A 25,761-nucleotide genomic window follows, 5' to 3' on the forward strand; every position below is an offset into this window, starting at 1 on the left:
AACTGAAAAAGACCTTTTGACTTGCCCTCTTGGAGGCCAAGCAAGAAGCTGGGACTTGTGTCCAAGTGACAGGGAGTTCTAAGGTTCTTCCACACAGGATCTGACAAAGATTTGGTTTTGCTTAATATTAATACACTTATGAGAAACAACTGATGGATCCTCACATGCTGAATAATCCAAGCAAATGAAACCACATTGTTCAAGTAATAATGTCTCCAATGCTGTTCAGAGGCTTATGCTGGTACAGTGACTCTTTTTGTACTTATGAGATTCCAGTGTTTTATTCTAAGGGAACAAAGGGAAAATTCCAAGGGAAAGAATAAGACTTTTTTACAAAGAATTAATATATTCTTAAATACACTAGGAAAACTCTAACTTCACAAAACTAAGTGAGAGTTTTGCCTCTGACGTAAGTTACTCTTTCACCTATCTTCCCCATACTGCAATAGGGATGTTTCTTATCTGTTATGCAGATAAAATCTTACCAACATGGCCTGTGTCGACATGAAAGGAAAGTAGAAGTGCTGTAAAAATTTACACTAAAATATAACAGTTTCACTTCCATATTTGTATGAAAATGTAAAGCATTTAACCTTTAAAATAAAACCCTTTTAATTTTAAATGTGAACCAGAAATAGTACATTCATTCGTATGCACTTTTTTGATCAAGAACATTTTTTAGGATAGTGTCTGAATTGTATGAATTTTTAAATGGAATTAAAGTATTTTAGGTACAACTGTAAAGTGTAAGTGATTCAGCAGCTTCACTCTTACCATCAAAATAACTTAAGAATTTAAGGGCTGGATTCTTAAAAATACTCAAGTACAAAACTCTCTCGGACTTGATCTGTTTAAATTCATTGGGAATTAAAGCTCTGACTCATTACTAGATACAGATGAGCTTAGGAAAGCTTAGAAGAATTTTCTGTCCCAACAATCTGTCCATTTTAGATGTCTCCCTCCCTCCTTACAGGACCAGCTCAGCTTCTGGTGAAGTAGACGCTAAATCACTCTGGCATATTAATGTAAACTGGCATCCATTCTGGTCCTTCCCAGTGCATCCAGCTATGATTTAAGTAGATCTGCAACTGTTTTATGATTAGCCAAGCAATCCCAGCAGCAGGGGCAGTGATCTTTGAAAAAGAGCAGAATGAAAACCTTGGGGCCAGAATCTCTGCAGCAGACTTAGTATAAGCTGTCCCTATTTGTGAGCCAAAATCTTTGAGCATTCAAATAGGAACCTGAGTTCAGTTGGAATTAACAGACTGTCCCTAACATCTATGTCCTTTTTTTTAAAGATGAGAATTAGGAACAGCTGAAAAAAAGTTATCTGTATCTTGTCAGCATACGCAGACATGACCTGTACTTTTAATTCACCCTTGTTTGTTTTACAGCAGGTCATTATTCTCATTAATTGCTAAGCTGCTGACAGATACCTTGACATTTTGGATGAAAGATCAATCTGGATTTAATAAAGTGGTCAAGAGGAAAGAGGTTATAATTCTTTCGCTTAAACGTCTGCCAAATCAATGGCATTGTGCAGGCTGACATCATGATAGGCAGTAGCTTATTGATACAGCAGTCCAATATTTAATCAGGGTGAATAGAGTAATTGTCTGGCATCACATATAATTACATCGCATGTGCATGGCCAAATTTTACTGCAAATCCACCACAGTGTCCTTTCCTGATCCCTCCTAGTTAGAAGTTTCAGGTGGACAAGGTAGGCAGTGAGGGTGAGAGGATTTACACAGGTATGCTTTCATCTGTGGACACAGAAGTTATTTTGTTGGATTTACATATACATCTAGCAGCACTAACTACAATATAAGGATATTTAGGTTCAGGGGTTTTAGCTTTCCATTCTTCATCATTCAGAACTACTAAGAAATTTGATTAGCATCAGGTCTGAGCATAGAGGTTTTGAACTTTCTGTTTTCCAATAACTGTGAGTTTTCTTTCCTTTCTCTCTCCTTCTCACTCTCTGACACAAGTACACCATTCCTGCTTCCACATTAACAAAAACACCACACTGAGTAGATTTTAAATATAAATAAGTTATCCATTTAGCTGCAGGTACATCTGATTGATTCCTTCCTGGCCCACCCCCAATTCAGACGGTGCAGCAAGCATACTCCTTTCCATAGCCTGGAGCACGAGAGTTCATTTGGATGGGGTTAGGACCACGTCCTGTACCTTTCCTTTGCTGGCTCTGACAGAGCAGGTAACCATTTCCAGCGGTGCTCGCTAGGAACAGCCTTTGACATGAGAGCAGAGCAAGGGGCTCAGACACATGCCTCCAGCTCTGAAATGAGACACACTAACTGGTATGTTTTAGACTGACTAAGTGCAACTAGCCTTTTCAAGCAACTATTATTATTTTAATAGGTAATTTATCTTGGAGAAATTAAAACAAACTTTGTTTACTGTAAAACATACATCCCGTGGCAGAAACATTAGACAGCAAGCACTCAAGCTGAACTGAAAAAAAACTTGCAGAAAGATGAAAGAAATGATGACAACCTGCTCTGTGCCAGGCTTTGAGTAGGGAAAGTTGGGGAAAGGGGCCGTGCTGCTTTTGGAATTGACTGGAGTATGCTGTTAACTCATTATAAAGCCCATCAAGAGTAAAAGGAACAGCTGATTTCAAAGAGCTCTAGGTCAAGCCTCTGCTCTCTTGCTCAGAAGGCAAGCTCAGCCACAACACCTGAAAGGGTCTAAATGAGAATATGCCATTCACCCGGAGCAGGAATTGAGCTTGTAGAGACAGAATTTCAGTACAGCGTAATGAACACTGAAACAACTACATATGTGCAAGGAGGAGAAAATAGGAAACTGCTGAAAACTGCTTCCAAGTTAATGTGTTCCCACTGTGACCCCTCGAAAAGTGACCTTTTGCTGAACTAAGTAACTGGATTCCACCAGACTGCAGAAGTATCATCAATCATATGTTGCTATATGTAACTGACTACTTAAAGAAAATTAAATTTAAAGTGAAACACAGTAGATCTTTAGTTTCTAAAGCCTAATGATGTTCACACCAGAGCATATTGAGTATTTTAAAATTTGGGAACTGAAAAGGATTTTGTAGAAATGTCTTCCAGAGTTGTACAGTTGAAAGTAGCGGCAAGATGCATCAGGAAGTAGTAAGGCATGAAATTGCCTCATAAAGGAAATACCTTCTGTGAAACACAGTAATAAACATCACAGTGAAATTACAGACAATGACTGGCCTTTTTGTGCAGCTTTCCGCAGCCTGCTCTGACACTTGTTCTCCGTAAATGAACAAGGAACTTCTCTCCAGCCAGTGAAACCAAGAAGAAAGAAAATCCTGTGTTACCCCAGTTCATTGTGTCTTGGTATCTGCAGAGATGAAGCACGTGCTGTTTTGGCATAGATCTGAGCTGACAAAGCAGGTACCTTCTTTGAAGAAAGGTTCTCTGCAGCTTTGTGATACCTGCAACAGGTGAGCTACTGCCCGAGCAGTCAATCTATTGCATCCCTTTTCTACCAGTCTAAAAAGCTTCCTGCTGAGTGTGGTATATACTGATTTTTAAACCTGTACCCGTGCTTACTGAGTAGGGCTCTCACTCCTCAACTGCTTGAAATGGGACAATTACTTCATTAAACAAAATGGGGATTTAACGCACTAACTGCGTGCAAAGGTTTTTGGGATGAAGTCTAGCAACATCTGAGCTTCTGAGATGAGATTGAACTCAATTGGCTGTCAAGAGCTAATAAGTGGATCAGATGAGAGCAAATGGCAAGTTACACACAGTTACAGCTGGAAAAATTATACTCTATGTACAGGTTAGAATAAAAGCTTGATTTGGTTTCATTTGGGACAGTGGGGTTTTAATGGCTGGAAGTACAGTTAAATAATACTAATTGGCCATTAACAAGCACCCTACACCTGCAAAGAGCTCTTCAATAGTTAGACACAGCAAGTTATTCTACAAAATATCTTTGTGTCATATGCATTAAGCTCATTTTTTAGCAATGGAAATTGAGGTCTTTGGATGAGATAACCCAAATTACAGACAATTTTCTTATTTGCAGATGGCTTACCAATAGGCATGTAATGAGTCAATGACAAAATTCAGCTGCAAGTCTTTGAGTCTGCAACTTGGGCTCTTATCTGGTAAAAAATCCCTTCTAGGGATTTGGAAAGGCAGAAATAAATAGACTGATACAATTCAGCTGATTTGCAGAAGGCTGGAGACTTACCACAAGTCTCTAAAGCTGTCTTTTGCAAACAGTGAACTCGTAAGGCTCTATACTCATATGTCCAAACTCCCACATAAACAAAGGAGTTTCCTGTACCTGAACTGCCACAGAAAAGGCAAACATAGATGTAAATCTGTGGGGAGCTGAAAGATCATCTCAACCCTTCCTATCTCATCCACTCTTCAGAAGCAGGCAAATGGCTGCTGTAGGAGGTCCCACAGCACCTACACTTGTCTTCAGCCTCTTCTAAGTTGTTTCCTAAGAGATCTCAAACCCATAGGCCAACTCACCATCTCCAGCTACTTTTATGCCATATGTCTTGGGGTTGCTGGTACAAGATGAAGAATTGTCATGTGAGCTGCCCAGTATCACCTGTGAAAGAAGGCTCCAAGGCATAGCTAAAGCACCTGTCTGGCTCAGATCACCACGGCACACTTAGACATAAGTTATTCTAGTTATAAGTGGAATCTTGCCAAAACGTCTGTTCTCACCAGCTTACCAATTGCCCGGATTCTTTAACTCAGGTGTGGGGACAGAGAGGATCCTTCACCTGAATATATCACTCCAGTTTTTCCCATGGTCTTGCCATTCTAGCAAAATAACCAGCCTCAAGGAGGGCTGGCTTGCTGGCTTGCTCATGTGGGCACTCCACACGAGCAATTCAAATACATAAGGAGAAACAACTATTTATTGTCCCATTTCTCAAGAAAAAAAACCAAAACAGTTACACAAATGTCATTTTCTATACCTAATTTTGAGTAAAACATAGAGAATACAACTTTTCCTAACTAAAGCTCAGAAAAGTCAAAGACCTGACTTATAAAAAGTGCATTGGGGAATGCAGAATGCTAGTTCCTTCAAGACAGTTTGACATACCTAAAAATAATCCAGTAAAGAACATTTCTGGGCTCCTCAATACTTCAAAAAAAGTTAGGTCCTATTCTTCTTACCAGCCTTGGCAGCCAATGACTAAGGTGGACTGAGGTATGAGAACAGAGAAGTTTGCTAGCCACTTTCAAAACAATCCATGTGAGTTATAACACAAAAAATAAACAATTACCTGTAGCATGTTTGGCACGGGCTTCCTGGTTTTACCTTGTTGTGGTACCTAATTTTTTGAGAAAAAGCTGGCTTCCTTCAGCCTGATAGATCTCCCATTGCTTTGCACAGTTCTCCCATTTCTCCTCTGAACTTCTTTAGTCTTCTAAAACCAGATTATCTTCTCCAAGGATTATTACTGGGTTCAGTAAGAAGTACAGACAATTCACCACTTAAAAATTCCTCTGGGTATATACTAAATACAACACCTACTGCAAATCTCAGCACAGGTCCAGATCTTCTCAGTTCCTTGCTAACATTAAAGCTCTCATTGCTCTATCCCTCCAGTACCTTAAAAAAAAAAAAAAAAAAAAAAAAAGGCAATTTCTTGCACATCTGAGCAGACACATCTGCCAGAACAGAAGCAAGAGAAGACTGACCCACCTCTTCCTCTCAAGCCCTCTTTGCATGTTGAGTGTGGTTTGGGCTCCTCTCATTGACGTCTTTCCCTCTAGCCAACCCATTTCCATAAGCACCACACAGTAGCTGGTTATTGCTAGACAGAGCACCGACAGAGAGTCGTAGGAACAGTATACACATAGGGCATAAGCAAGAGAGCTGATACAAAGTGAAAGTGTAATTGCGGGTGGTGAAATCAAACTTTCTATATAGTTAACACATCCTGCTCTAAATGCCCATTTCTCAACTTTCCCCCAATTCCAGAACACAGCTTGTGGATTTCACATGCCTGGATGGACCAAAGACCACCTGTACATCATAACCAAAATGCCTAAACTACCAGATATTTGGTTGTTGAGGTTTTGTTTTTTAATACATGTCACCAAGTCTTAGCTTGTCTGATTGAAAAGAGTATATTTGAGTTCCGCACGCAAAGCTGACACTTTCCACTTGTACACATCCAAAAAAAAAAAAAAAAGGAAGTGAGACTTTAATACAAATACTGAAAGGAAACTGTCTTATCACACACATGCTCTTTTGGCCACTGCCTTCACATTTCCCACAGGGTGGGAGAACGCCACACAGCATTAGACTACAGAGAAGAGATTCAGCAGTGAGTTGGGCTAAGTAACACATAAGGTAATACTGGCTGGATTCTCAAGGATCCGAAGGCTGTAGCAGAGTTCCTGCACTTAATTACACTGCTGAGTTTCTAACACATGCCATTCCTCATCCTTAGTATAATGACTTTTCAGCAGAAGATAAGAAGCTCCCAAAATGCAAGTCAATCAGATGATGCTCAGATCTTCCCTGGGATAAAATAATCAGGTTTTTAAAAACAGAGAAGTACGTTCACAACTTATTTAAATCATGTTAGGAAACACCAATTTTAAATGTGATACAAACATGGAAATTTATAAAGATAACAACTTTCTACTTTATTTCTGTGAAATGCAAGAGTAATTTATCTCTTGACATTTTCTCCAATCATTCACCTATTTGGCCATTGCATAAGATTTATACGAGGTTAACAATATTCCTTTGTTTTTAATTCCTTATTGGAGGCAGCTACAAAATCTTGAGGGGGTCAGAATGTGCAACTGCAAACCACTATTGCTAATTTTAGGATTTATTCTTGTGCCCTGGTAGCTCAGACTGCAATCACTTTGACAAGCAGTTGAAAAACAGTTCTAAATGTCATCAGGAAAAGTCTGTTTTCCTAATGTTGCACAGTTTTCTATGAAGAATAAGTAAATCCCTATATTCACTACCAGAGAGGAAATTCAAATATTACTTTCTTCTTGAAGGGCAGAAAAACACTGCACCACTGTCACAAACAAAGGTTAGGTCAGACCATGACCTTTCCTACACCAAGAGTAAGAGTTCTCATGGCACATAACTCAGAAGTATGTGAAGAGCCACTGTCTCCACAGTACAGCTACGTATGGGCCAAGTAATCAGTTTTTGACAGCGATTCAGTACAGTTGAGAAAGAAGTAGTTTCCTCAATGCCCCATCCACACACAGGTAGCCAATATAGAAGATACAAGCAAGCAGTGGCTGGGATCTCACACAACCCTTCCAAGGGGACCATGCTCCTGGTTTCTGTCCCTTTAATGTCATTTACTTGTCAGTCACTCCTGGCTTGTGTCCTTTTGGGTTCTTGTTTGTGTCAGGAGGCCTTGATCTCTTGACAAACTTTGATCACCTGATGAACTTTGATCCCTTGACATCACTGGGAGAGGCATGCAAGCCCTTGTGCAGGCTCGCATGCAGAACTGAGGGGGGACTCTATTGTCCCACTGCAGCCCTCTCAACTCTCATGATTTCATCCAAATTTCCTGACATTTATAGTTTCTCAAAGCTCCAGAATCGTAAAACTAAGTGAGATTCTCAGCTTTCATATTTTTCAATAGTGTAAATTTGTGATTACAAAGAAAAGCTAAAAAACTGTCAAGAAGGTCAACTGACAACTCATAAAACATGGTAAAGAGAAAAAAAGTCACTGTTTTTCATCTCATTACTTTGGAAGGTCTGACTCACAGCTGCTAAGTACAAAAGTTGGCAGAGGGGATGTAATATATTTAAATGCTGTCTAAAAGAAGTTGTACATCCTGCCCCCAAACTTTGATGTAGCTAAAAATTAATGAATATTGTAGAGTGCAGAAACAACTCACTCAAGTCACAAAGTTCAACTAAGCCGGGAACTGGACTCCGTCTGCAGCAGCCCAAAGATACCATTGCCTTGGCACTCACTGAAAACGAACAACAGATGACGCTTTGCAAAAGCAAACCTACTTGATTGCTTTCATACTTTCTGACTCTGATCCTGTGAAAAATAAATCACTGAAGCTGATGAAAATCGAGCAACTGGCAAGGCGAAGCCCTAAGAGGCAATTAGTCCCAGACATCATTGGCAACTGCTCGTATGGTTCCTCAGCATCCCTTTGCCTCCAGCAATTGGGTAGTAACAAGTTGCACAAAAATGTATTTAGAGAATTCATTAGTAACAGTCCAAGTTAATTGTGGCATTAGCACAGTTCAATGTTAAGCTTCTAATTAAAAGATGCCAAATCTAACTAGGTCCTTGAAATATCTTTAAATAATATGCACATGTTTGGGGTATGTATTAGAGGCACATTGTTTTGGATTTGTTGCTCTTCAGACGTTATGCAAACTGCCTCATTTAAGGCCATTTAAATGGTAATGGCTTGGTTTAGTAACACCAAAATAGACATTAGAAAACACCTGTATCAAAGATGGAAACAGTTTCTTGCATACTTAGGAAAAAAAAAAATTTAAGACACTCCAAAACACAGTTCTATTAAAAAATAATTCTAAAGGGATTCATCCACAAGATGCATCTGTCTGGGAAATAGCATCCATCTCTTCTACTTGGTTTGGGGTAGGGCAGCAAGAGGAAATGGAAATACAGTGTGCCACAGTTCATTTAACCTTTCAGTGAGTACTCCTGAATTTCTAATGAGCATCCACTTCACAAATCTCCTGCTTTAACTGATGTTAAAATTTCTTTAAACCTTTCCAATCAAACTGAAACTCTGACAGATGCACATACTTCTCATGTTTCCAGAGTAGTGCCTCCATGACAGTAATGAGAAGTTGACAAAATTTTTCAATTTTTTCTCAATTGATAAAATTGATTTAAAAAAAAAAAAAAAACCATAGGAAATGTGTATTTTATCAAAGCACAGTTGGTTCCAACTTGCTGTAAAGAAGACACTAGACTACCATGAAAGACTGTGTCAGTATATCAACAGTATATGCAGAAAAAGAGTGCCGTTTCAGTGGGCCTGGCAAAAGTTGCAAGTCAGCCAGAAGTCACTGAAAAGTTTTGGTTGAAATTAATAAAGTTAGATATTTGTAAAACAAGTAGTTTAATGTATGTATGTCTGGAAGTAATCAATCTTCCAGCTAAATTCAGAAGAAACTTACATACCTTCCACAAAACCAGTGAGGAAACAGTGGTATCAGGTCCCTTTATGGGCAAGTAACTCATTAGGCTCCCAAAAGGACTAAAAGAAAATCCAGAAAATAAAAAATTCACAGAAACCTAAAAAAAAAATGGGAAGGAGCTGAAGAGACACAGAGCTGCCTTGGGGACCAGCTAGCTAAGCAGTCCTTGACAGATGTCTGTTGACAGAGATGTATGTATTCATCCCTCCTCCCCTCCCAAACCAGGGGAAGGCCAAAGGCTGTTGAACCTTGAATGCTGAAGCTCTGCAGAGAACGGCTTTGGTCAGAAAGGGGTGTGTGAGTGACAGCTCAGCATGAGAAGCCTGGAGAGATGGCTTGCATCAGAATAAACCTCGAGCATGGCTGAACAAGTGCAGCAGGAGGTGACTGCAGCAGCTTTCCGAGCAAGCCCTGGGGAGTTACCCGCTGTCCTGAGAGCTGAGGATGCAAGTGAAGACACTGCCTTGAGTCACTGACTTCTCTGGCATGCACAAAAGTGGAATTTTGATACAGTTCTGTTTGTTTACAAGAATGAACAAAAATATCCGATTCCACTGCGTTTGAGTTTCTTCTCCCAGCTGGACTAGTCAAAGTGCTGGCCTCTACAGCGTGGGCAGGCTCACCACTTGTAGAGGTGCCTCCTGCATCATCACATGTTTCAACACGTGTTAACACTCCTGTCATCTGTTAACATCTGTGTAAACAGAGACCTGACAGATGGAGGAAAGGAAGTTCACAGCCTTTACGTTTAGCTGTCGAACGGTCTGGATGAGATCAAGCACCTTAAAATCCTGTTAGGTTCACCTGGGTGATGTGAAATGTCAATGCTGCGCCGTAACGTCGGACTCAGGTAATGCAGGGAGGAGTGGTGAACATGAGCTGGCAAAAAAATGTTCACTAGAGGCTGGCGGATTTCCCACAAGATAATAGGCAGCAAAGGTATTTCCACTCAGCCTGAGACACATCCCACTGTCATCTGACAGAATTATATTTCAAGAATATAAAACTCAAAGAAGTTTCCATCCTGCCCAATTTGGTACTTGATTTCCTTGCTATGCAAGGTTAACTCCTGAATCGGGTTATTCCTAGCCTTCCTGCAGGGCTTGCTTCTGTCCTAGACACATTTCCCCTCCCTTCACAGATCTCTCTCAGATATCCTATATCTGTCACGGTTCCCTGGGGATCAGCTGCTACCGAAGTCTGCCCAGATGGTCAGGACCTAACCTACAGGATTGAGAAACAGCTTCAGACAGGGGAACAAGCAGGACTTGTGGACGCCAACAATTCTGTACAAGAGTAACCCAGGAACAATAGCGCAGCTTACAAATAAAAAATTTGCAAGTAATCTTAGAAAGTACATCTTCATAACTAGAAGGGGAACAGAGAGAAGAAGTTAAGGTGGTCATTTTTGTGGAGACAAGTTACGGTGTACACTCTATGCTGCACGTTATTATACTTTTCTCTGGTGCACTTAGCTGTGATTATAACTAGAGTTGGTGAACTACCAGCACGATTCAAATTGGTAACTCCTATGTGCTTGCTTCCTTCATTAAGTATAAGAAATGAAATAGAAGAAAAAAAAAAACCTCAAGCAAACCAAACCCCAGAAATATCTGCAGACAGCAAGACTGCTCTTTATTGACACACTCTGCATGCGTCAGACTACAATTCAATTATTTTAAAACAGACCGATCAACGTAACAAATCAGCATCACATCACTTCATAAGAGCATTGACCTGGCAAAGTAAAAAGGCAAAACTTTTCTGCTTACTGGAAAGCACACGTAGCCACAAGACAGAGACACCACAGTGCCAGTGAATTTTATTCTTTGATTCTGTCAGGTCTCTGGAAAAATGAAATTAGGGAAGAATTAAGCATTTAAAAATACTTGTTCAGCATAAGTGAGGATATATTCATGTAAAGATGTTTCATATACCAAAGAATGAACAAATACTCAAAGTTCAACATATTGCAGAAGCTAGGTTCAGCGGCATGGTTCTGCTTCTGCCAAGTTAAGCTAAGACGACAAATGTTAACTCTCCTTTTCTGTAGATAAAGTCCTGTTACTTCCTATCACGGTCACTGTGTCCAGTCAAAACAAACCTACTAAAAGTAACAAGTGTTAATGAGACATTTTTCTAATCTAGCAATCAGTATCTCATTGAAGCCAAAAGATGTAAGGATCTGCAAGGAATCAATGAGCTTGAGCAGTTTTATGTTTCATCTGTGGCAATATGGCCTGAGATAGGATTTCTCCTTCACCATGCAGACCCCACCCCACTGAGGGTTCACATCAGTATTTTAAAAACCTAATGAAAAGTCAAGAGCCTTCAGTAAGAAAGCAAAACATAATATGATTGAAGCAAGATGCTCTGTTTAAGTCTTGTACATTGCTTGGTCCTTAGTGGAACAACTAAGAAGCAACCCAGAATATAATCCATTGCAAACATCTCTGATGTTGAAGCAACAGCGAATGGTAGTAAATGAATACAAATAAAACAAGTAGCATAAATGAGCATATGCTGATTCTTTGCCATATCTAACTGAGGCCCTCAGTGGCCCATAGGTACAACCACTGCCTCAGGGCAAAGGGGGCAGGAATTTTCAGGGTATTTTTCCCAAGCCTTTTTTATCTGCGCTCAGAATGAGCCAGCTCACTCTCCTCTATTTTCCAGTCTTGACATGATACTGAAAAACTTGCTCAGCTGCATATGAGCCATAAGCAATAGGAAGCAGCTGTGTGTGACACACTTTTAATGAAGACAGCAAAAGAAATGAAAACCCATTTAGAGAGACCACATATGCACATATATCACACAACACTGTAAGGGATGGGAAACAATTTCTCAGTTCCCTCCTCAGATTAGTAGAGAGGCTGCTTGCAAGAGTCCCATTCATTTCTCATGTTCCAAGGGAACGTCAATAACCCCTAAGGAGGGACTGCATGAAAGGCAGATACAGGCACTGCAAACAACATATGGGTAATTGATCTCTGCGCATCTTTAGGAAAGAGTGTGAGTCAATGCAACTAGCAATACAACTGTATCACAACCTGGCAGCGAGACAGACGGGCTCCTAGGGAGGAAATGAGAAGCAGCTGGAGTTGTCTCCCTGCACTATAATAATCCCCAAGCTGTATTTTGTCACAGAACAAAAGTAGACTGATTGGCAGTGCCCATTATTCAATTCTGGAGCCTGGAGCACCTCAATGAGAGTCAGCAGCCTTCCATTTTCTAGGACACTCCAGGAGACTCTTGTTCTCCCCATATACTGCACCTTCCTGTGGGTTTCCAATGGCCAAGAAAGCCAAGAACTCAGAAGGCAAGATATGATATAAAATTACCTTGACTTCTCAAGACAGAGCCACAGCAGGAACAAGGGAGGAGGAGTGTCTGCACTACGCACCTTCCAGCATAGGGGGAAGCAGAAAAAAAGAGAGAGGATGGGTGAGCCAAGTGTGTCGTGGCCTCCTGAGATCAAAGCCCAGGAAGGCAGGAGCTATAACAGAGGACAGGGGGCAGCAAGATGGAGGGGAAGCACATGTGGTGCCCATGGAGTCCTCTCAGTCCTCCTGCCTTCCCAAACACATACAAACAAGGAAGTGGAGGGGAAGAAAAGCACTAACTGAAGGCCCTAACCAGCTCCAGTTGATGTTGGGGATGAGGTAGCAAGAGATATGGGAATGGCCTGATGGCTGGCTGGGGTACACAAGTTCCAGAAGTTTGGAAAGAAGCTGCTAAATTCAGCTCACATAAGACAAGCAAGTTGTGCAGCGAGGCAAAATGTGGAGTTCTATTACCACTCAGAAAGCTCATTGAGGCCTAGAAATTTCACAGGTATGCATTTAGAAATGAAATGCTAAAAAGAGCTGATAATCTTCAGTAGTATCTACTGGCAAGGTTAATAGAGATATATTTATTACCTTAAAGAGAAGACATATTTCCACAACTAAAAAAAAAAAAATTAAAAAGTCCCTACACTTCAATTTAGTTAATAAACAAATTTTTTAAGAGGGTTTCTCTTCTGCTTTCCCGTGGAGGGTAGATCACTCAGTAACCAGAGAGAGGAAAACTGGCCTGATAAATATTTCTGTTCTGTTTAGCTGCAGTCCCTTATTCAAGTGAGGCGGTTTTTCATTCTGGTGAGCAACCACATCAGCATTTCATGCCTCTGCTGATTGTTCAGAGGATAGTTTATCAGAGCTATTAATTTCTTGCATTTACCTACGGAGGAGGCTCACGTTCACACCCAGAGAAATGAGACTGATCGCTGTAGCTGGAGGTGCTCAGGAGTGTCCTGACTCCATGTTCACCACGTCACTCACAATGAACGCCTTCAGTTTTTGTGATCGAACGTCACAATGTTCAGCCACTCCAGTCATGAGGTCTTCACTTTTCTGACAGCTGGATACAGAGCCTCTATGAAAGGGCTGAGACATCCTCTCTCCATCTGCAGAACAGACTTGTGTCTTCTACAGGGAAAGCTGCTGGCAGCCCTCTAGATGGTGGGGTCACAGGCTTGGACCCACAGCTTGCCACGTGCTGTCTGATCATGGTATGCAGCAGTTTCAGCCCTGGTCAATCATATCTCAGGATGTATTCTTCTCCCTTGAAATGTAAGTAAGGCTTAAAATGCCACTATATAAAAATGCAGTTTTTATAACTATCACCAAATTTTCTTGCAAAGCACAGCATAAACGACCAGAGCAGTGTATAAATTACTGAAATCTGAAACTGAAAACGTGTACATTTTCATAAATGTACATGGGGATGGATATTAGAGAGATTCATCAACTAAAAAAATCCAGAAATGATACTAAAATGTAAGTGCTTGTCATAAAGCTCTTTAAACACATTAATGAATTACACTTCATAACACTTTTGAGATTTAAGCAATAATTAGCTAGCAGGTATAGGTAAAACAATTACAGTTTATATAGAAAAAAATCAAATGCTCATTTGTTGTTGATACCTCTTAATGCTATAAAATTATAAAGAATAATTGACATTAATTGCAACATCATAACTGATTAACTGCATGCTCTCACTCCTGGGATTTTTTCAAAATTAAAACTTTCAAGTATTTCTCTTTCTATGAAAATTTCTCCCCAGATGTACCTTTATTTTAGAGTGAATTCCATTTTGTTTTCTGACCTCATTTCTATCTATCTTTGTGATGACTTGCTTAGTACACACGGCCAGTGAACATCCATGTTGGAGGCAGCCTCCTGATTTCTATTTTTCTAATCCTGTGCTCTGATGCCTTCCTTTCTAACATATTTTCTCAGATTCTAAAATCACAGATGGAAACTGCCAGTTTCTAATTTAGCTTTAATTACCTCTTATTCAGCCTGTGCCTTTAAGTAGACTGGCCTGTTCTCTGGAATATTAAAGTCTTGAAAGTTCCTCCTGCCGAATGAAGGACTGTATACTCAACAGCTGCATGGGTTTTTTTCTTCACCAGGCTCAGTGGGTTTTTTCATTTAGCGCCACTCGGCCTTGGTTTAGAGATGTAACAGAAAGCAAGTTCTCTTTAATGACAGTGCTGAGAAAGGAAAAGAGAACACAGTTTTGTCTGTGAATAAAACCTAAGGGTGTTCAAAGAAGATCTCCAAAATATGAGGCTGCCACCTATTTATAAAAGTTGCACAATCTATGATTAATACTAACTGAGACTCAAGAACGCTACAGCCACCTGAGGGCTCACATTTTACTGTTCAAAGAGAAGACGTGAGTTGAGAGAACTCAGACAATAGCTGTAGGGTTCAGACACAGCACATGTCCTAGATTCTACCCAAGTTTCCATGCAATCAAGCTTCCCGTTATTAGTCCTCCATAAGGCATAAACTCGGCTCTTTCTCAATAAGATGTTAACAGTATTTAGCTTCTTGACAAACAGCTCACAGTTTCAGTTACGGCAGATGTTACCTACATGACCTGTGCGTGTGCTGAATATCTGACTTTGCTGCAGATTAAGTGCAAATCCACTCAACTACCTGGCCCAAGGGCAAGGCAGGTACTTAGTATTTCAAGCCACCAGAAAGGAATATTGACCACAATCCCCCTCAGCCTGGGACAGGACCACTGTCTCCATGTAAAGATACCTTTGTGTAAATACTGGCTAACTGGTATCTACATAATTCTGCACTAATTGTTCTAAAAAATGGCATTAATTTATACTCAGCAGCCTGCTGATTCATGATGAGAGAAATAAGCTATGCAACAAAGACCTGAACAATATCATATCTAAAAATAGCCAGCAGTTCAGACCAGTGCAATAACAGCACTGTAATGCTGGTACTAATTACAGGCCAACAATTGCAGACCTTAAAGCTAAGAGCAGATTTCTGAAACAAGCCAGAACAAGATGTACTCATAAAGACAAAGCACGGCGTGATGCTATCATGAAGATGGCTCCATCAGATCATCCTCATAGTGAGATGCAAGGAGGACCTCTTAAATCATTAGTAAAGCTGCAGCATCTCATTATTTTTAATAGCTCTTGATATGAACACCGGTGCCAAAGTACCTACAAATAACCCTACTCAGTAATCTCCAGGGTTTGACACTGGGCTCCACAAGGCTAGATCTTCATTTACAGGATCAGGCAGGCTAAAACAAATGCACAGTTAGTAACTCACAGTACACCTTCCCCTGCTTCACCTGCCACACCAGGGATCAGCCTCCCAGAGCTGCTCATTACGTACCACCGGAGCTTCAGCAAGCGCAGGTCAGCGTGACCCCTGTGATTTCAGCAAAGCTGCATCACCATCCACTGATTCACGGGATAGACACAAGAAACAGCATGCACAGAGGAAAGGTTTAAAAGGGCCTGTGAGGACTCTTTGCACAGGAGACAAGGGGAAGAGAGCTGAGAGTACCATGGGCAGGCAGAGACCCTGCAAGGGAGGAGTGGGAATGAAAAGGGAGGCTCGGGTAGACCAAGGGTAATCAAAGATGGGAGAGAATGGCAAAAGTGAGTTTGCCAGGACACTAGGGAAAACAGGTGCTCCTGAAACACAAGAGGACTGACAGCACTCTCAGAGGAGGAAGATCAAAGGCCAGGTAAGAAGGAAGCAAGAAATCGTGTCCTGACACAAGTAAGTTTCTACAGCGCTTGGCTGCTCTCCTGCCTTGCTCATCGAGAGACAGTGCAGGGCACACCAGCTAGTCACAGTAACCACCTCTGCCGAAGCTGGCTTCCCAGCAAACCCCAAGAAGAAGCACATCTTAGCACACCCGTTTTTGCTGCGTGCCCACGTTCCTCACGTCCATCCTTGCTCTCAGGAGCTGCAGGATAAAGCCTGTGTTGGAAGGCCACACGTTCCAGCTAGGTGAGCAGGACCTGCCACGCTCTGCCGTGCTTCCCAAGGCTGCAAAACACATCTTGGACTTCTGCTTGCCGTTGCAGGGAACTTGGTCAGAGCATACCACAACAGCAGTACTTTTGACAGACACTAAGGATATGGAAAAAAGGGCAATGATTAAACAAAAGGATTGCATCATTCCCCTGAATGAGGAAAATGGCAATTTTCATTGTTATCCATCTAACATTCCAACTCTTTTTCTTATTTTATAATGTCACTTCCCAATGCCTGTACCCTGCATTTCTACAAGAGCATTACTGTGGGATCATCAGACTCTCAAAGTTGTCAAACTTTAGAAAAGTTATCTTAAAGACATTAGAAAATTACAGGGTACAACTTTACAGGAGGGAAATTGAGACACAGAATATCAGTGCAGTAACATCCACCAGTTCTGGTTTCATTTTGCACAGAACTTCGCACTTCTATAGCACTAAATACATTCAAAGCGCATCTCTAATTGTTATGGTTTCCATTTGGCTCACTCAGTTCTTCTACATAATTTTTTTTAAGGAGACAAAAAGTTCTCTGAGGAGCAGGATTAAAGTCTGGCTTCCTGAACTCTCATGTCTTATAGTGGGGAAGCCTTGGTGCTTGTGAGCTCTGACTTAAGCTTTTCCCAGAACTGAGAGTTCCACTGATCTGTCCTTTGGGACCAAACCTGATGGTCTAGAGTCCTCAAATTCTAAACAAAGAAGTCAGCCCAAGTCAGATATTCAGCACTATCATCTCAGCTTAAAGGATCACAAAGTTACTACCACGGGAAGGGAAGCCTTCCAGCACACTCTTCCAGCTCTTCTAGCTTTAGAACGAATCCCACAATGATGCTTTAAGGACCCAGTGTCATCAGATGAATATATCACCTGCCAGTAGGAAAAATAACGATGCCAAAGTGCAAAGTTTTTAGCTCTCGTAGAGAAAATGTGAAATGGAATCTTCATAAACCTGAAGGCTCAGGAATCATAAGATGAATGAAGAAAGCAGTTTCTTTGGTCAGGCTCAATTTTTAAACACTTGACGTCACCAATTCTGCTATTTCCCTCAAAATACCACTTCTACAGAATCTAACTATACTAGCACTCTCAAAATGTAAAAAAAGGAAACAGAGTACAATTAGTCATAAATATTAAAAAGTAGATAAATAATGAATAAATGCTAATTTTACCTCCCTTCCTGTGCCCACTAAAATTTGAAATATGCCTAGTGGTCCTTTCTGTATTATATTTAATAGGCCTTTTTCTACCACATGAATTTAAAACAATACATTTGAGTTCTGCTCATGGAAAATCTTTGTCCCATCATTGAGCACAAAGGCATATACTGAAAGCAAAACCAAAAAAGCGTGAAAGTCACGCTTCAACTAAAGACACTTTTGGTTACAAAGTAGGATATTCACAGCTTGTAAATGGAGCCAGAGCCATTTTCCTTTTGAGCAGTGTCCTGCAAACATTCTTGCACCTCTATGACTTTATTTGCATGAATTTAGTGTGGTATTTCTCATAAGCAGAAGTTACTTACATGGTTCAGTTTAATTCAGTTCATTCTGAACTCAAAATCTATTTGAAAAATACACTGAAATGTCAAAACTTGCAGAGCAAGAAAACAATTTCCAAGCTGTTAAAAATCATCTGTGCAAGAAGAAATTAATATAGTGAGATCCACATACAAGCCCAGCAACCCAGTCAGAATCACTGCCCCTTTTATTCATGATGGAAACTTCAGAAGTGCATCACTGCAGGGTTCACAGATTTTTGACCACCATGAAAAGACAGAGGTGTGGATTAAGTGTCATTTTGCAGAGATGAAGAAAACATTCTTTTTTTTTATCAGTAAAGTGCAGAAATGTTCCAAATTTCCTCAAAGAAAGGAGGAAGTGGGAGGAAAAGTGGGAGGAAACAGGGCAAGGTGGTGGAATACTAATTAGTAGAAATTATTATTTCCATGGCTCTTTGGAAACTGGGAGAGAAGCAAATTGTCCCAGCCATCACCAGAAGTGTGCACCAGAACCAGGAAAGGAATTTCCATTTCCAGACCAGTATCATGCCTCTGTTTACCTCTACAAACTAATTTGCCTCTCAGTGCTCTGGAGTATGCCCTCGGCACAAGCGAGGCAGTCTCAGGTGACCAAGGTAGAGAGAACCACTAGGTTCTCCCCAGGTACGCCCCAGCAGTCTATTGGGAAGGCAACTGTTACAATTACTGTCAGCAAGGGCTGGCAAGTCAAAGCCAGGCTGTGATGATCACTGTGCTACTCCCCGCCTTTGCCTCCTGCCTCTCCTATCACCTAGAGACACAGGCTATGGCCAGCATGGGAAATCCCTCATTATCTATTTCACTTGCTTGGAGGATTGGGGAGAATCCTAAAACAAGCCATTAAGCACTGAAGACAAACCCATTTGTCTAATTTCCTCTTTACTTTTTTGTATATTATTATGATTAATTACTTCAAGTCTCCAGCTCAGTACAAAGACACAGAAAAGCCCAGTACAGTTCTCCTTAATGGAAATGCTGAGCTGAACAACATGTTTGTCAATTAGTAAATCCTCCACTACAGGGTCTGACTCTTAAAGTAATGAAACAATTACTGTCATATGTTATTATTTATTAGTTATAACAGAGTGGCACTTTCAGTTTAGGACAAGACTCCACTGTGCCTGGCACAACATAAACATCGAACAGAATATGTAATCCAAGTGGTTTTGCTTGCAGAGCCATGGCCTTATGCCTGATCCTACTGATGCTCTTTAAAACATGCAATGAAAAATTGTATTTATAGCAAAATTAGCAACGCTAACAGCAGCAGTTATTTCTCCTATCAGGAGGAATGCAGGCCACTTGGTCCCCCATCAGTGCTGCAGGGAGTTCACCCTGCACAGTGTACAGGCTTTTGCTGTTGGCAGGTAGTGCTGGAAGAGCAAAACAGGACTTGTCCCCTTTTCTACATCCAAGGCAACTGCCTTTTTAAAAGGCAAGGGCAGCCCCTGACTAGCACTAGCCTGAGAGAGGAAAGAAACAAACTCCACAGAAAGGCAACAGCCCCATGTCCTCAAAAGTCAGCTCAGGTTTTCCCAGTAAGATGTTGCACAACCTGTCAGCGTGGGATATAACCAAGTTCAACAAAGAAAGGGAGCATGGACAGTGAGTGTTGGGGAAGACAGCTCTACCAAGACCTGGGATGCACCATATTCCTACAAACCAGGTGCTGGAAAGCTTCTGCTCTTTTTGCCATGAAGGTTTTTGGACAAAGGCTTGGCAATGCCAATTAATGTGTTAGCTGCAGAAAGATAACAGACCTTGTTTTTTCCCCATAGCAAAAAAAACTAAAACATTCAGTAACTTTCCTTCAAGATACCTAAGATCCATCAATTTATAAAGACAAGAGGAACAGGGAATGGAATCTGATCTAGAAACTATATATAAAAAAGAAGGCAACCAAAATACTTTAACTAGTGTCCAATCAATAATGCAATCACACTGCAATACCTCCATTTTGAAAACTTGTTAATTTTTCCTCAGAGCATGTATGGTATTATTGTCCATCTCGAGTAAGTGTACACAGGTAATGAAATCCAACTCAGGTCACTACACAGAGACACATCTATAAAAGCAATACTCATGAAACTGAGAGAAAACAGGAAAGAAATCACTTTATACAATTTAATACTTTAAAGTAAAAGAACCAGTCAAATTTCTTCAAGTTTTTAGGTACCTTCATAGGCTACCACAGGGAAAAACAAAACAAAACAAAACAACAAAAATGAAAAAACAAACCAAAAGAAAAAACTCAAATCCCACAAAACCAGGAATACTCTAGAAATAGGAGACTTAGAATGAAGTATAACTGATGCTATGAAAGTGTTCAGACTGCTAAATTTTAAGTGCACAGAGTTACCACTATTTTCTGGAAATTGTTTATCTAGAAGACACAAAAGTGTCAAAGGACCATGAGAATGGATGGTCTGGAAGGATCAGAAGTGACCATATTTTTGTTTACATTCTTCCCACTAATGAAAACTGCAGAGATAAAGTTTTGCCAGTGACATGGAATGCAAAATCTCTATTATTAGCAATATCAACTAAATCCTACCCCTCCAAAAGGTGGATGCCATTCTTCTGTATTTCTTTTCTTACAAACTTCTCTTTTTCTGCCTCCCGTTTAGTAAGTGCTGGATTTAGTTGACCAAGTAACCTTAAGCACATGCAACACTGCCTGAAGCCTGTAACCAGAAAGGAAGAGGAAAGCAGTGGTTTTTACAGCTCAGGACTGGTGTAAATTTGCAAGGCCTGACTGGCTGACACTTTGTGTTACATTTTTAATTTTCCAGAAGAAGGCTGCACATACAAGTGGGTGTCAGAGGTAGAAACCTCATCATTTCAGTCATCTCCCTTTATCTACCTTTCTCCTAACAGCAAAAAGAGCAAGCTTCGACAGTAGTGCCAGATCATCTCATATATTTCTCTCTCTCAGAAAGGCAGATACCACCAGCTAGGACACAGTCACACAGAGCCTCCTCCCTACACAAACTCCAGGCAGCTAGTCTCAAAGGCAGGAAGAAAAACCGCTGCAGAGAAAGCCCTGCTTAAGCCTTTATGTTTATCTGCCAGTGGATTCCTTTCTTTTTCTAGTGTATTTTCCTACATGGCTAAAAATACTTTAGTGGTGAAAGCCATTAATAATGGAGACAATTGTGTTGTGGGATTCGGCGTCAAGTTAACTGTTGAAAGAAGTAACGGCAAAACAAGGGTCTGGTTAACACTGCATCCCCCGTTGAACTCAAAATAGCACCTAATTAACATAACAGGGGCAAAACACGAGTTTGCATTAAACTCAGTGCTGACGAACAACTGCTCCACTTTTTGCTGTTTCCCAGTTCATAGAAGCACAGACATTTTAGGCCAGCAAAGACCACAATGCGCAGCTCTGATCTCCTGCACCATACGGGGGACAGAAGTCACCTAGGAATCCCCACAGTGAAGAGATGACTTCTTCTGAGCGTTGTGAGCAAATATTGACCTCAAGAATTAGTAGATTACATAAATTCCAGGCCTGGTTATGATCTGCACTAAGGCTGGCCTACATCCATTCAAGGCTTTTTCACCCAGCTAGGATAGACTAGAGATGGAAGAATAAAGTCCTGTCTCTCCTGAGAAGGCATCTTGTACTTTGTATCTCAATCTCTTACTCTCTTAAGTGTAATTCACTCTTCAACACAGATTCTCTGAGGTGCATAAGCAGGAGGAGAAGGTGAAAATCCCAGAATGCTGCTATTTGTGACTTAAATCATTATGTGAATCTCAACCTTGAACATTAGAAGGCTAGAGAATAACCCAGCACACCTCTGGCCCCAGGAGCGGTATCAATGGGTGCACAGTTTTATGGTCAAGGCTCCAAAGCCAGAGGGGAGCTGCTGCCTTTCAGATGGAGTTACTGACAAAAACTGAACTGGATGTAAATGCTACAGTCTCGGCCTACTCGAGACCTCTGACCTATGTTAGGTCAGAAGAAGCCAAGAGCAACTGCTCACTGATATTTGCAATGATAATGCTATTACAATGCATTACTTCTTAGAAGTTCAAAATCCAAGCACAAGCCAGACTAGTTTCTCTCCAAGGATTTAAAAGCCTCCCTTTACTGTAAGTTTTTAACACACATGCTGCATTATCAATTACTATGGTTAATTATCCCTTTTTGTGGATTTGAGATTCTATTTCCTAAATCTCCTCCTACTAAGAAAACTAATGGATGACACAAGAAAGAACCGAGGCCTTGCAGTATTCCTTCTTGCAAGGCAGATGTGGGAGAGCCCAAGTATATGTCATCCACATCACTGGATAAGGACTCCCTGCTATAGGTACTGTGCACTGCCGTTGCTCTTATGCTGAGACATCCTGAGATCCTTTTACAGGCAACTACATTTACATCAGTGGATGAAACCTTCAGACCCTGAGTCTAACATAGAAGGCAAGCCCAAGTCTCACTGTGTGCCGGCCCGCAGGCACACACATGGAGAAAACCTCTAACCCACTCCATGCAGCCATCTTCTGGAACAACTGACTTCCCCAGTTATTGCCACCCAATTCACAGAATAAGAGTGAGAGTTGCCGGAACAGCAGCTGGTTTAAGATACCTAAGCCTATGCATTTAATCCTTGACTGGCTATCTTTAAAACAAGGGCATGATGATATATAATTTTGTGGAATCTCAGCTTTCTGCAGTCTTCTGGCAGGACCACCTGGTCCTGTCAGGACACTGTCCTGTATGGCCTCGTAAGAGATCTGCATTCAAAGAAATAAAAGTGTTGGAATAAGTGCAGAATACCACCATAGCATGCTCAACAAGCACATCATTCACTAAATACTTAAGTTCAGTTTATCAAAGAGGACAGATGAACAATAAAAATAAGTTTGTTCTGGAAGTTGTCTTTGGGCCTTTCTACCTGTTGTGCTCCTAACAGAGATGCATTGCTTCCGAATATGGCACGGACAGATCCTGCCAGGCACCGAGCTGTATGGACACAACACAATGTCCATACAGCCCCAGACTGTCAGGAGTAACATCTGCTATTTTGCTAGCCTATTTACATACACTAATGACAGCAACATCTAACTAGGAGGAAATATCCCCTGGGGCTCTCACCACAGAGCAGAGAAGAGAGGGCACAGCCTTGCTACTGTTAAAGCATTAGAAGAGGTCCCCCTTCACAGTACCTCTGAGGTGCTTGACGTTTTCACTAACAGGCTGTAGCCTGACACTTAGATAGTAGGAAAGACTTCTTGCAGTCCCAGAAGAAATCCAGTCATAGACATCCCCTTTACCTCATCATTTGAACTATTTTGTGCATGTTTATCTACACAACTTAGAGGCTGTAAACAGTCTTCTTTTAAACAGTGTAAGTTGTCTTACTTACACCATTGCATGGTGGCTTCTGTACATTTAAAATCCCTTTGATTACCATTGGCGGTTAGATGGCCGACCTGGCCTGTCCCTGCCTGAGATTCAGCTACCTGAAGTTTGGCAAGGACTACCCCAAGCCAGGCAGGCAGTCCCAAACTACACTGCCACAGAGCAGGAATTCCCACTGGGCCACCCAACTCCCAACTGTTTGCTACTTTGCATATAAAGAAAAAATCCAATAAATTTTTTAAAATCAGTTTTGCTTGTCTGTTTGTTTTCTACTTCTGGTGTTCTTTCCCAATTCAGTTTCCCCAGTTCTTATGCACATAATGTCAGCTGCTTTCTGTCCTCTGTATGCATGTGTTGCTCACAAACTATTTCTATTTAGGTTCACTTATAAAAACCAGCCTTGCCCTCCCCACAAAATGTATTTACTATGGATGACTACACAGTCAGGGGATAATAATGTGAAATAACTTGTTCCACTTTCAGTTGGTGTCTTCTGTCCCTCATAAGAACACTTCCACCCCCGCAATCCCAGGTTATGGCATGTCAACTGCTATTCAGAATCTAATGAGTCATTAAATCCAGAAATATGTTCTTATTCTGAAGAAACATCCCATTGTCTTCTCTTATAGTCAAAACAATAAGAATACACATATGGCATGGAGTATCTCAGCTATTACATTAGAAAGGAAAACCATATTACATTTAAAGGAAGGAAGGTGACAACTCTCTGGTTTTAATCTGCTTTAAAAATTAGTACTAGATAAGACAGCCTAGAACCTTTGATAAATTTGTTGTTCATTTATACCACTGCGTTCTGTACACGGGCATTCAAGTCAGCACCAAACTGGTCTCCTGCCCAATTCTTCAAAAACATATGATAATAGATTCATAAACTGAGTCAACTGCTAACTTGAGCAGTGAATGCTCAAAACTAGCCCTTGCAATACAAGGGATGAGTGAGAAATATGACAAATATATTTGGAACATTGTAAATGCAAGTCTTTCTCTGTTTTTCCAAACTGAAGGAAAATTGTGAGGTATATGAAGCCAAAACAACTGTGTTTACCAGCAAGTGCTGAAAACAAGGACTACAGAAATTATGATTGACCTATTTTCTGATCTTGCATGAACTCTAAAAGTAAACCAACTCCAGTAAATACTGGTATTATCACATACAGCTCATGTAAGCTAATTAATCACTGGTAGTTGTAGTGATCTAATTAATGCTGGTAGTATATTGCCCAACTCTTGACAGTCAGGATAAAACCACCATCCCTCCTACATTAACCGTCACCACTGCAGGCTGATTACTATCTGTTTAGCACATACTCCATACAGCTTGCTGTCGTGGAGGCAAAGAACAAGGCCTCCGTAAGAGGGCAGAAGACGCAATCAAACTAAAAACAATTTGAGCATCTGGAGAACATCTTTACTCCTAGACCACGACCACAACAGACCACCTAGTCCTGGCTGGAAAAGCAGATGAAAGTAGTATCTAAATACAGGTAAGTTCTGTTCAAGAAGCCACTGGTGTTGCCTTAGCAGTCTAGAAGGATAATGTTCTCCCAGCAAGGTGAGAAGGGTTAAGTGGTTACCATTAACTTGGAGATGTAGACGGTTTCTGCCTGGATGTAGCATCTGTAGGAGTTATCCACTGGAGATACATGAAAGTGTGAGCTGAGCAGCAAGAACCTGAACAGCACTGAGGTCAGACTAGAGGGCTGCTTCTGTTTCTGGAAGTGCAACCCAGCAGTAGTCTGTCTGCTAAAGATAGCCTGAGAGCCTTCCTCAAAACCAGACTCCTCCTCCTCTTGCATGAATGCACAGCCTCTTGCGCTGCGGGAGCATGTCCTGCCCAGCACCAAGCCCAGACAGCAGGTCTGCCAGAGTGACCAGCCTACGCACCTCGGCTATCCAAGGACAGACAGAACACGCAGGAGGGCATTCAGTGCCTCAGGTTTTCTGGAGGCTGCTCTTTCAGAGCGAAGATGTGTGGGCAGCCTTTCCAGGTTTAATTATGATAGCTCAATATTGATGAAAATACTGGATACATAGGAAGCAGAAACTGCAAGGAGGACCTAGGTTTGCTCTTTTTCCAGTCACGCATTTTTTCTGTATAAACACCATTTAAGTCTATAAAAAGATGTAAACTGGTTTGAATTTTCACTGCAAGATTTCTAAAGCCAATGAGGGACAGATAAACCCCTTGCTCATTCTTCCTACACAGTCACATGCAATGAAGCTTAAAGTTCAACAGACATGACTGCTTACAGATTGTAGATACTCTAAGCTCTCC

At 41.0% G+C, this 25,761-nt stretch overlaps 1 protein-coding gene across 1 annotated transcript in view; it reads right to left on the reverse strand.

Annotated features, from left to right (window-relative positions):
• TMCC3 (transmembrane and coiled-coil domain family 3) overlaps positions 1-25,173 on the reverse strand; it is a 95,479-nt gene extending 70,306 nt beyond the window's left edge. The window contains exon 1 of the mRNA XM_086740069.1: positions 25,061-25,173. Coding sequence (XP_086596195.1) covers positions 25,061-25,063 — 3 coding nt within the window. The 5' untranslated portion in view covers positions 25,064-25,173. The remainder of the gene's footprint in view (positions 1-25,060) is intronic.
• Between the last annotated feature and the right edge of the window lie 588 nt (positions 25,174-25,761).

This window comes from Chlamydotis macqueenii, chromosome 1 (genome assembly GCF_036417535.1).
Source record: "Chlamydotis macqueenii isolate bChlMac1 chromosome 1, bChlMac1.mat, whole genome shotgun sequence".
NCBI classification, from domain to species: domain Eukaryota; kingdom Metazoa; phylum Chordata; class Aves; order Otidiformes; family Otididae; genus Chlamydotis; species Chlamydotis macqueenii.